The 12,804-nt window shown below is 51.9% G+C and overlaps 1 protein-coding gene across 4 annotated transcripts; it reads left to right on the forward strand.

The window, feature by feature from the left end:
- The first annotated feature begins 1,882 nt into the window (after window positions 1-1,882).
- On the forward strand, window positions 1,883-6,427 carry etaa1a (ETAA1 activator of ATR kinase a). 4 transcript variants are annotated; one of them, XR_014874523.1, is made up of 7 exons: window positions 1,883-2,292; window positions 2,781-2,912; window positions 3,015-3,085; window positions 3,174-3,293; window positions 3,838-5,251; window positions 5,343-6,084; window positions 6,261-6,426. XR_014874523.1 is itself a non-coding variant. In XM_085162529.1 (6 exons), the coding sequence occupies exons 1-6, from the start codon at window positions 2,136-2,138 to the stop codon at window positions 5,447-5,449; spliced, it is 2,001 nt and encodes a 666-aa protein (XP_085018655.1). In that variant the 5' UTR covers window positions 1,883-2,135; the 3' UTR covers window positions 5,450-6,427. The 4 variants fall into 4 exon arrangements, 2 of the variants coding, with proteins under 2 accessions (XP_085018655.1, XP_085018656.1); XR_014874524.1 differs by having other exon boundaries at window positions 5,343-6,062; XM_085162529.1 differs by having other exon boundaries at window positions 5,343-6,427.
- The last annotated feature ends 6,377 nt before the right edge of the window (window positions 6,428-12,804 follow it).

Consider the following 12,804-nt stretch of genomic DNA (forward strand, 5'->3'; position numbering starts at 1 on the left):
CTGGGGAGGAACTCAAAACTGGATTATAGATGGCAGAGAGTTGGTGTCGTAAACCACCGCCTCTGTTCAAAGATGGTCGCTCACAGTGGACATAGATGCTTCTTTCACTCCTCTTTCAAACCATCTGTCCTCTCTGTCCAAAATGTGAACATTGGCATCCTCAAAGAGTGACCTTTGACCTTTAGATGCAGATGGACAGCTGAGTCTTGTCCTGTGGAGGTGGCTCTTCTGTGTTGTGCCATGCGCTTGTGAAGTGGCTGTTTGGTCTCTCCGATGTAGAGGTCTGAGCATTCCTCGCTGCTGTACAGCAAACACCACATTGTTAAGTCTGTGTTTTGGCGTTTTGTCTTTCGGGTGAACCAGTTTGTGTCTGAGTGTGTTGCTGGGTCTGAAGTACACCGGGATGTCATGCTTGGAGAAAACCCTCCTGAGTTTCTCTGATATACCGGCTGCATAGGGGATGACAATGTTGTTGCGTCTGTCCTTCTTATCCTCCCTCGCCGGTGTCTGATCTTCTTTTCTGTTAGGTTATGTTGTGGTGATCCTCGAGTTGGGGGATTTGTGTTCATACTGGAGTGCAAAATTAAAACCAAGATGGACAAGAAAGGTTCAAAGCCATCAGGTGCTCAGTTTAGAAAAAAGAGAAAAGAAGAGGAGGAGAAACAACAGATGCAGGTAAGCAGATGTGTGATTGGATAATTGACAAGAATATTCCAGAGTAATAAAGAGTGTTAGAGGCTGTAACTACTGCAGGGATTACAGTGTTAGATGGAGGAGTTGGACATTATTGTTGGGAAGAACACAAAGCTCCACGCTGCCCCGGGAATGTCTAAAATCTCGTCTTCTGAACGTGTCGGTCAGTGGTGCATCATGGGTAATCTCTCATTGCGCGTGCTCCTGTGACTGACCAGTACATCATGGAGTGGGTGGGAGGTGTTATCCATGATTGTCCTTATCTTGGACAACATCTGCCTCTCAGACACCACCCTAACAGAGCTCCACCCCCACAACATCACCGGCCTTGTGATCAGTTTATTTAGTCTGTTGACGTCTGTGACCCTCGACCTGCTGCCCCAGCATGCAACAGCACAGAGGATCGCACTGACCACAACAGAGATACAAGATAACATCAATTAGTAGTGATAGTGAAAACTTCTGTTTACGTTTGTTAGTCACTTGATGATTTATGATGGCTGTTTGCTGCACACCGACAGGAGCAGACCCCGAGGGTGGAGGATCCATCAGTGCTGCTGGAACAAACCTCCATCCTCCTCTGCGGTGACTCACAGCTGCTCCGTGTGTTGGTAGGTTTTATGCAGAGTCTGGATTCAGATTCATCACAGAGAGCAGCACAGCAGGGGGTGGTGCACTCATTCTTCCTCTGGGGGATCCGAGGAGGAGGAGCAGCGCTGCAGCTGCAGACAAAAACACACACGAGTCTGACTCTGATGTAATGAAGATGTGCGGCTGCTGTGCCTGTCTGAGAAGAGCCCTCTGCACCTAAAGGGCTGGTGGTGTCGGAGTAATAAAGGCTGTGAAACGTGCAGTGACGTGGTGGTTCTTCTCCCCTCTGCTGCTTCAGAGCTGCTTCAGAAACACGAGTGTCACTTTATCTCTCATTTCCACACTTCTGGTTCCAGAGCTGTTCGAGGCAGGAATGAAGAAAAAACTAACTGCAGGGTCAAATTTCAACGTGTTCTTATATCATAAACCCCAACATAAAAGATAAATCTACAGGAGTCTAAAGTCACTTGTTCATGTTTTAACTTTAATAAGGAATAAAATGTAGCATTTATTCAAATATACGTATAACTCTGCCACTCAAATTAAAATCTGAATACTTAAAAAAGTTTTAAAATACTACTTAAGCCTATCTATGTAAAAATGTAATAAATAAATAAATAAAAAAAACAAAAAAACATAAAAGTAAACACCGCAATGTTCAGTTTCCGCATAGAACTGTTGCTCTTGAACGCACCACCGCAGGGAACTCTGGGAAGGAGAAAAGATGGCGGGACGTTCAAAAGCTCGGCGTAGCGTCCGAATTTACAGCCTGAGAACGTGAAGCTCAAAGAGGCATCCGGCGACACGAACCGTGGCTGCCCTGGCTCTCACCCGGAGCTCGGGCGCTGACCATGAGTGGAGGACGGCTTAAACTCGGCCCTTTGGCCGCTGTGATGGGCACCCCGCTGGAGGAGCAACAGGCGGCTAAACCGAGAGCAAACCGCCTGAGCAGGAGCTCCAGACAGAGGCTGGGACCTGAGCAGGACTCCCCGAGGAGCCAGCGGGCAGGTGAGCAGCACCTTTCTGTGCCTTTAGTGTCGGTTTACCTCCTCGAAGCCGTTTGCTGTGACCGAACAACCGCTCTCCTGTTTGGACAGCGCGACACGCCAAACTACATGCAAATATCTGCAGATTTAAGGTTTTCTGAAACATTTCACTAAAAATCGTTTTCTGATTCGTGACAAAACGTGTGTACAGCCCGGAAAGCTCACACTCTGCAGTTCGGCTAGAAACAAGCTCCTCAGCCTGCAGCTGTGTGGCTAAAAACCAAACTAATATAGTTGTTAGTGAACCAACCTCTGCCTAAACTTTTGCGTTATTGTATCTAAAAACACATTAAAAGCTTTGTCACAGTGAAACTCCAGCATCACACTAACAGAGAGCTAACGGTCCCCTCACAGCGTCAGTATCCATCACTGCCCCTTGGACCAGATTAACAGACTTTAAACTGTGAGACGTTTACAGAGCTGACAAATGATTTTCATCCTTTGGTCCAGAGTTTAAGACCCCCACCAGAATCCCCAGGTTCAGACATACAGGAAGTGTCTGCGGCGAGTCTCCGCACAACGAGTCCGACTTTCAGCAGGACATCATCTGGGACGCCACCTCCCCTTCGCCAAACAGACGCGGTAACGCAGAGTCAAATTTGCTGCTCTTGTCTGTGTTTAATGCACTTTGTTCCACGCTGGAGGCGTGTGCTCACCTGCCTGTGATTCTCTCGTTGTCTGCAGGTAAAAGAGGAAAAACACGCCCAGCCGGAGCCGTGAGCATCTCGGAGATCGTCAACAGGATTGCTCCAAAGGTCAGAAACGCCCAAAACAAACACGCCAGCCTCGCAGCAAACAGCATCTTGCTGTTAAAGCTAACGATCGACTGTATTGACTTTGCAGCACGGCAGACCTGAGGACACCGACCCGACGCTACAGCAGTGGATCGGAGACAGCGCCGCCATCCCCTGCACGCCAGACGTTCAGCCGCCCAAACCCAAGAAGTCCCCAAGGTGGGTTCAGCTCAGGAACCTCAGACGGCACGCTCCACGCCGCCGATGCAGACTCGGTGTTTCAAAAGAGGAATTACGTCTGTAAGAGTAATTCCTTACAGAGACACGAGACAAGATGAAAGAGAAACTTAATGAGAAAAAATAAGTTAATTTAAGGTTTGTAATAATACAAAAAAGACAGCACAGCCCCTCTGCAGGCTTCCTTAAGTTGGCCAATCAAAAGAAGGGTTTGGGCCTTAAAGAGACAGGAGCCGGTTTCAGACACAGGAGGATTAGTTTGAACGGTGGTTCATGCAAAGCTTCTCCAGATTGGGATAAAAACACAAAGCAGGAAGTGTTAAAAAGATTTGGCTGCAGGTGAGAAGGTGTGACTGTGAACGGGATCATCACACAGAACCAATCAGGAAACGGCGCTTTGCTCACAGACCAGTGCGCACGGCCGCTACAGACGCAGTCATGCTCACATCAGATTATTGATCATTAAGCTCACAAATACTACGACAGGCTTAGTGTTTACAGAGGTCGCTAACGTTTCGTTCTGTTGCAGACCGAACGCCGTCGACGACCTGCTGAAGCTCGCCAAGCAGTTTGACTTCAACATGTTTCGTCGGGATGAGGAGGAGGACCTGCACCAGCAGAGCCTGGAGCTCCTGTCCGAGGACGTCCTGGATTTCGAGAACGGCGTTGAGATTGAAGTTTCTCCCTCACTTCCTGGAAGCCGTCTGCATGCGGCGAGCGTTGTGGCGGGGACGGGCGTGCGGCTTCTTCCAGATCAACACACGGACGACGATCTGGACTTCCTCTTCGATGGGCCGACTCAGTGCGTGAGCGGGAACCTGAGCCAGGCCTGCTCAGCTCAGTCGCAGGTCAAACCTCCCAGAGAGGCTTCTGGGAAACCGTGCGTCTCGTCACGCGGCCTCACTTCAGCCGTTTCCACGCCGCGCGGCAACGCCACGTCAGCCCGCGACGACTTCGAGGACGACTGGGGAGACGACGACCTGCTAAATGACTCTTTGGTGTTAGAGATGACGCAAAACCCTCTGAAGTTCGCTTCTCCGAAGCTCTGCTCCACCCAGAAACCTGCCGGCCCGGCGAGACGTCAGAGGGAAGCGGAGCCCGCCGTCGGCCTCGGCCAATCTGCCGCAACCAGAGCGGAAAAGGAAAACGTCAGGCCGAGAGCGACGTTCCTCCTGGAGCCTAATCCTGCTTTCTCTGCAGACAGGATCCAGAACGCACGCCGGCAGGCGGGCTGCAACTCGAGTCCCGCCAGTAGAGCCGCCGTGCAGAGCGCGTCTTCACCTCGGCGTGCCGGGCAGACCTGTCGGCTCAACTCGGTGAAGCTGCAGAAACCAGCGTCTGACCAAATAAGGACGTCTGCCGGGATCTTCCGGGCTGCAGCATCACAGACCACAAACGCTACAAACTTCCCACAGGAAGCTGCAGTTTCCTTCCACAGCACGCCGCCCGCCGATGGCGACTTCCTGTTCCTGGATGACGACCTGGACGCTTTCTTCCTGTCAGAGCCGGTCTGGGACGACCTGGCGGACGATGAGCTGCTGTGTGAAATGTGTGAGGACCTGGAGAGCCAGATCCAGGGCGTGGCTGAGAAACGGGCTCCTCTGATTGGTCAGATTCCCAACCAGAGCACAGCTCTGCGGCCGACTGGCAGAACCGGACGGGACGACAGGATCCGGCAGCCGGAAGCTCCTCCCCCCGCAGGTACGGGCGAAGCAGCCGGCAGCTCATTGGCCGTCGGTTCTGCCTCCAGCGTCACCGTGACGGTGAACGAGACTCTGAGGTTCACGGGAAGAAAAATGGCGTCGGGATCCACGGTCGAGTCGAGTCTGCAGGAGAGCAGGCGGGCGCATTGGACCGCCGCGCTGCAGAGAGCGCCGCAGCAACACGCCATCAAAGACCAATTCACCTTCAAGAGGCTGACCGACCCGGTGTCCATGGCGACCGACGACGGTAAGAGCACGATCAGTCGTGGCGAGCTGCGTGTTTGCACGTGTGAAGCGTTTCCGTGCTGTTTGCGTGACCGATTTCTTGCTTCCTGCAGGTCGGGGGAAATGTTCGCCCGCCGAGATCGAGCGGAAGAAGCAGCAGGCGATGGCGAGGAGACGGCAGCGGCTGCAGGCCGCTCAGAACCTCCGAGATGTGACGTGACGACCCGCGGGGATGAGCGCCGGGTCGCCTGCCCGAGGATGAAAGCTGGCGGACACGTGGGCAGCAGCTGCTGCGCTCTGATTGGTCCGTCGAGGGTGACTGATGACGTCACTGCCGCGTGTTTTTAACTGTTTCTGTGTTTTTGGTTCACAGTAAAATATCTGATGAACTTTGGCGTCCGATGTAAAACTAAAGGTTTCAAAAGGATGTAGCTGCACGCCAGTGCGCGAGGCTCGCGCCGCATCACAGCAGCCGGGCTTCTCTCGCTCGCCGTGCTTTTACCTGCGCAGGAAAACATCGTGTGGACAATCGTTGTCACGGAGAGAAGATTCCACCTGCAGTGAAAACTGAAACCATCCGGCTCATTTCTACCTGCTGAACTCCTCCTCCACCTCTCTGAATGCTAACAGACGCATGAACAGCAGCAGCAGATGTGTGAAACAGCAGGAAGTGACACGCGAGGGGAAGTAACCCCCACAGACTGTCTGGGGTCGGGAAGCTGAGCGGCTCAGAGAGTCGGGACTTTAGTTTCCTCGACTTCAGCTTTTAACATTTGTTCACTTTTTATTGAAACATTTTTCTTCGCAGACGGACTGACGTGTGCGCGCTGCAGGTTTGACGTGTGCGCGCTGCAGGTTTGACGTGCGCGCGCTGCAGGTTTGACGTGTGCGCGCTGCAGGTTTGACGTGTGCGCGCTGCAGGTTTGACGTGTGCGCGCTGCAGGTTTGACGTGTGCGCGCTGCAGGTTTGACGTGTGCGCGCTGCAGGTTTGACGTGCGCGCGCTGCAGGTTTGACGTGCGCGCGCTGCAGGTTTGACCTGCAGATTAAACTGGCGTCCATTTCTAATGTTCCTGTGGGAGCTCTGTCTGTTCTTCATATCGAACGATATTCAGATCTGAATCTGTTCAAGTGCAAAATAATAAAAATAACAAAATTGAAATGAGTGAAGTTGCTGTTTCTTTAAAGGTGAATCACTGATAAATGTTTCACAATAAGATCAATGAACTGAATCACTGATCGATTAATCGATGATAATCATGAAGTAATCATACTGTTGGTGTTTTTATAGACTTAAAAAAGGAGTTTGATACGATTGATCATTCTATATTAATGAATAAACTAGAGAGATATGGCATAAGAGGGTTAGCATACAAGTGGATGAAAAGTTACCTGGATGACAGATATCAATATGTCGAATTCAATAATGTAAAATCTAAGCAGTTGAAGGTAACTTGTGGTGTTCCTCAGGGCTCTGTGCTGGGCCCTAAATTATTTATATTATACATAAATGACATATGTAGCATTTCCAAACTGTTAAAATGTGTATTGTTTGCTGATGATACCACTCTGTATTGCTCAGGTGAAAACCTAGAACAGCTTCTGACTACAGCGGAAAAGGAGTTAAATATATTAAAAAACTGGTTTGATGTAAATAAGTTATCATTAAATATAAAGAAAACAAAATTGATTATTTTTGGCACTAGACAAATGAAAAATGTATCTAAAATCAGGGTTAATGGAATTGAAATTGAAAGAGTGTACGAAAATAAATTTCTTGGAGTGATAATTGATGATAAGCTGAGTTGGAAGTCTCATATAAACCATGTGAAAACAAAAATGTCAAAAACCATTGCTATTCTCTATAAAACAAAGCATGTCCTGAACAAAAAATCATTATACACACTCTATTGTACTCTGTTGCTTCCATATATGACTTACTGTCTGGAGATATGGGGTAATGCATATAAAACGAACACTCTTCCTATTTTCAAGTTGCAAAAAAGAGCTATAAGAATTATAAACCAATCAAACTATATAGAACCAACTAACATTTTGTTTATTAATCTGAATACCCTGAAATTTTATGATTTAGTTGAATATAAAATGGCACAGATAATGTATAAAGCACAAAATAACTTGCTTTGCCCCAGTACTCAGAAGCTGTTCAAAGTCAGAGAGAGTCAATATGACTTAAGGGGAACAGATTTCTTTAAAAAAAAACAAGATAAGGACAAATATAAAGCAGAGATGTGTTTCTGTTAGAGGAGTTAACCTGTGGAATAGTTATGACAGTGATTTAAAAAGGTGTAGTTCATTTTCCTTGTTTAAAAATATGTTTAAAAATAGAGTATTAGAAAAATATATATATCAAGAATGAAAAGAGCAAAAAAAAAAAACAAAAAAAAACAAAAACAAAAAACAGAAAACCACTTGATTCTTTTGCTTTGATGTAGTTACTTACTAAGGTGGTGGTGTTTTTTCTTGTTTGTTTGTTTGTTTTGTTTTTGCTTTGTTTTCCTTCTCTCACCCCAACCAATCACAGCAGATGGCCCCGCCCCTCCCTGAGCCGGGTTCTGCCGGAGGTTTCTTCCTGTTAAAAGGGAGTTTTTCCTTCCCACTGTCGCCAAAGTGCTTGCTCATAGGGGGTCATATGATTGTTGGGCTTTTCTCTCTGTATCTATGAAGCGCCTTGAGGCGACATTTGTTGTGATTTGGCGCTATATAAATGAAATTGAATTGAATTGAATTTTATTATTTGCTTCGAGCCCTGTGTACAGGAGCTGCATGCTAAAAGATCTTTTGTTAAAAGGGTTGGCGTAATAAGCAAATGCTTCAGCCAATACCTTTTGATTAGCCTTGTCTCATGCTTTCTTGCTTTGTGGTAAATCTTTGTTCTGTCTTCACTGAGATATTTGAATGCTAATCAATAAACATATCAATCCAATCCAAACGCTTCATGGGTAGTTTGTAGAACTTTTATGGACCCTGGTGGATTTTAAAATAATTAAAAGTTATTAATGCATTCAGTGAAATTAAAAGCTTTTATTTTGGCGAGCGCTGCAGTCACCAGAATAAACTTCCTCCCGCTGAGCCCGGCTGATTGGCTCAGGCCGACCTGGTCCACGCAGCGCTTCAGCTCGTGTCTGATGAACAAGCGTGGCGTGCAGCGTGACGAAGCTCCTCCAGGCTTCCTGTTTGAGCATTAAATTTCCTTTTCCTGGGAGCGCAGCCCGCCTCCACCTCGCCTCCACCTCTCCCAGCATCCACCTCTGTCCCTGCAGGCCTTCCCTACATCCATGACCCTCCCCTGAGCTCTTCCTCCTCTTCAGTCTGCAGCTCCATCACCTCCATCTTTAAACCGTCCCCTTTACTCTTGCTGTTCCCCTGTCACACTTGTCTCCACCTGCTCCACCCTCTCTGTGGATGGACTCACAGGTATTTAAACTCCACCACCTTCACCACCTCTGCTCTCCCACCTGTCTCTCTCTCATTAATGTATTGTGGGCTCTTCACAGGAAGGCGCACCGTCAGGTGGCTGCTGATGGTCATTTCAGGGCCAGGTGATGTTTGGTGATGTTGGAGGTGGTGGTGAGCCGCTGATGTCGGGTCGGCACCTGCACAGGTAGTCCAGCTCCACCAGAGCGGAGCGTGGAAGGTCTGCGAGGGTGGAGGAAGCCAGCAGCGGGGCCGGCTGAGTGCTCCCGTGATGCTTCTGACGTCTGCAGACATCAGTAACACGTTTTGCAAGAAGCGAGATGAGGACGAGCAGAATGAAAAGACGTTTGTCTCACAACAAGACGCCGTCTCGTCTCGTCCTGATTTCCCCGTGAAGCGCTCGATCGGTTTCACGGGGAGTACCAGTAGGATTACAGGTGATGTCATCCGCAGGTCAGCTGTCCCAGGTGGTCGGCTCGGGCTCGTCGGGCCTCTTCATTACCGGCAGCTGTCTGATGGAGCTGATACCGTCCAGCAGGTAAGCTGAGCCTCGCTATCAGCAGACAGGTAACTGTAGTCGAGCAAACCGCAGGCTCGCAGACCTGTAATCTGCCTCGCTGCAGTCACATGACCTTTGCTCTCACTACTCTCTGTAAGAGGAGCTGAGCACAGGCTGTGCTGCACGAAGTTTAATTATAAAGTCTTTCATGTGAAAGGTGTCAGCGCTCGTTGGAGCTGGTTTTATCTGCTGATCTGCACTCAGGGATCAGCCTGATCATCCCGACCAGGAAGAGCTCTCGCTTAAAGACTTCGGGGCAGACGTAGAAACACTGGGCGCTGCAGAGATATCTGGTCTGGGATACCGCGCTCCCTCCAGGAGGAGCTGGAAAAGTTTAGTGTGGATGCAGAGCTGCCACGTGACGCTCCGCACTCCTGCACCGACACACCGCTGCAGCGACACACTCCTGCACCGACACACTCCTGCACCGACACACCGCTGCAGCGACACACTCCTGCACCGACACACTCCTACACCGACACACTCCTGCACCGACACACTCCTGCACCGACACACTCCTGCAGCGACACACTCCTACACCGACACACCGCTGCAGCTACACACCGCTGCACCGACACACTCCTGCACCGACACACTCCTACACCGACACACTCCTACACCGACACACTCCTGCACCGACACACCGCTGCACCGACACACTCCTACACCGACACACTCCTACACCGACACACTCCTACACCGACACACTCCTGCAGCGACACACTCCTGCACCGACACACCGCTGCACCGACACACTCCTACACCGACACACTCCTACACCGACACACTCCTGCACCGACACACTCCTACACCGACACACTCCTACACCGACACACTCCTGCACCGACACACTCCTACACCGACACACCGCTGCACCGACACACTCCTACACCGACACACTCCTACACCGACACACTCCTGCACCGACACACTCCTACACCGACACACTCCTACACCGACACACTCCTACACCGACACACTCCTGCACCGACACACTCCTACACCGACACACTCCTACACCGACACACTCCTGCACCGACACACTCCTACACCGACACACTCCTACACCGACACACTCCTGCACCGACACACTCCTACACCGACACACCGCTGCACCGACACACTCCTACACCGACACACTCCTGCACCGACACACTCCTACACCGACACACTCCTGCACCGACACACTCCTACACCGACACACTCCTACACCGACACACTCCTGCAGCGACACACTCCTACACCGACACACTCCTGCACCGACACACTCCTGCACCGACACACTCCTACACCGACACACTCCTGCACCGACACACTCCTGCACCGACACACTCCTACACCGACACACTCCTGCAGCGACACACTCCTGCACCGACACACCGCTGCACCGACACACCCCTGCACCGACACACTCCTGCACCGACACACTCCTACACCGACACACCGCTGCACCGACACACTCCTACACCGACACACTCCTGCACCGACACACCCCTGCACCGACACACCCCTGCACCGACACACTCCTGCACCGACACACTCCTACACCGACACACTCCTACACCGACACACCGCTGCAGCTACACACCGCTGCACCGACACACTCCTGCACCGACACACTCCTACACCGACACACTCCTGCAGCGACACACTCCTACACCGACACACTCCTGCACTGACACACTCCTACACCGACACACTCCTGCAGCGACACACTCCTGCACCGACACACCGCTGCACCGACACACTCCTACACCGACACACTCCTGCACCGACACACTCCTACACCGACACACTCCTACACCGACACACTCCTGCACCGACACACTCCTACACCGACACACCGCTGCACCGACACACTCCTACACCGACACACTCCTGCACCGACACACTCCTGCACCGACACACTCCTGCACCGACACACTCCTACACCGACACACTCCTACACCGACACACTCCTGCAGCGACACACTCCTACACCGACACACTCCTACACCGACACACTCCTGCACCGACACACTCCTGCACCGACACACTCCTACACCGACACACTCCTGCACCGACACACTCCTACACCGACACACTCCTGCAGCGACACACTCCTGCACCGACACACCGCTGCACCGACACACCCCTGCACCGACACACTCCTGCACCGACACACTCCTACACCGACACACTCCTACACCGACACACTCCTACACCGACACACTCCTGCACCGACACACTCCTACACCGACACACTCCTACACCGACACACTCCTACACCGACACACTCCTGCACCGACACACTCCTGCACCGACACACTCCTGCACCGACACACTCCTACACCGACACACTCCTGCACCGACACACTCCTGCAGCGACACACTCCTGCACCGACACACCGCTGCACCGACACACCCCTGCACCGACACACTCCTGCACCGACACACTCCTACACCGACACACCCCTGCACCGACACACCGCTGCAGCGACACACTCCTACACCGACACACTCCTGCACCGACACACTCCTGCACCGACACACTCCTGCACCGACACACTCCTGCACCGACACACTCCTGCACCGACACACTCCTACACCGACACACTCCTGCACCGACACACTCCTGCACCGACACACTCCTGCACCGACACACTCCTACACCGACACACTCCTGCACCGACACACCCCTGCACCGACACACCGCTGCAGCGACACACTCCTACACCGACACACTCCTGCACCGACACACTCCTGCACCGACACACTCCTACACCGACACACTCCTGCACCGACACACTCCTGCACCGACACACTCCTACACCGACACACTCCTGCACCGACACACTCCTGCACCGACACACTCCTGCACCGACACACTCCTGCACCGACACACCGCTGCAGCGACACACCCCTGCACCGACACACTCCTGCACCGACACACTCCTGCACCGACACACTCCTGCACCGACACACTCCTGCAGCGACACACTCCTGCAGCGACACACTCCTACACCGACACACTCCTGCACCGACACACTCCTGCACCGACACACTCCTGCACCGACACACTCCTGCACCGACACACCGCTGCACCGACACACTCCTGCACCGACACACTCCTACACCGACACACTCCTGCAGCGACACACTCCTGCACCGACACACCGCTGCACCGACACACTCCTGCACCGACACACTCCTACACCGACACACTCCTACACCGACACACTCCTGCACCGACACACTCCTGCACCGACACACTCCTACACCGACACACTCCTACACCGACACACTCCTGCACCGACACACTCCTACACCGACACACTCCTACACCGACACACTCCTACACCGACACACTGCTGCACCGACACACTCCTGCACCGACACACTCCTGCACCGACACACCCCTGCACCGACACACTCCTGCACCGACACACTCCTACACCGACACACTCCTACACCGACAGGCCTGCAGGTGAAACGAAGTTACCTGAGAAGGACTCTGAACTCTGCATGACCCCTCCTCCTCTCCATTAATTATTCCCATTGAGTCAGAGGATGGAGACAGGTGAGAGCAGCTGATAAAGA

This window comes from Neolamprologus multifasciatus, chromosome 6, assembly GCF_963576455.1.
Source record: "Neolamprologus multifasciatus chromosome 6, fNeoMul1.2, whole genome shotgun sequence".
Lineage (NCBI taxonomy): Eukaryota > Metazoa > Chordata > Actinopteri > Cichliformes > Cichlidae > Neolamprologus > Neolamprologus multifasciatus.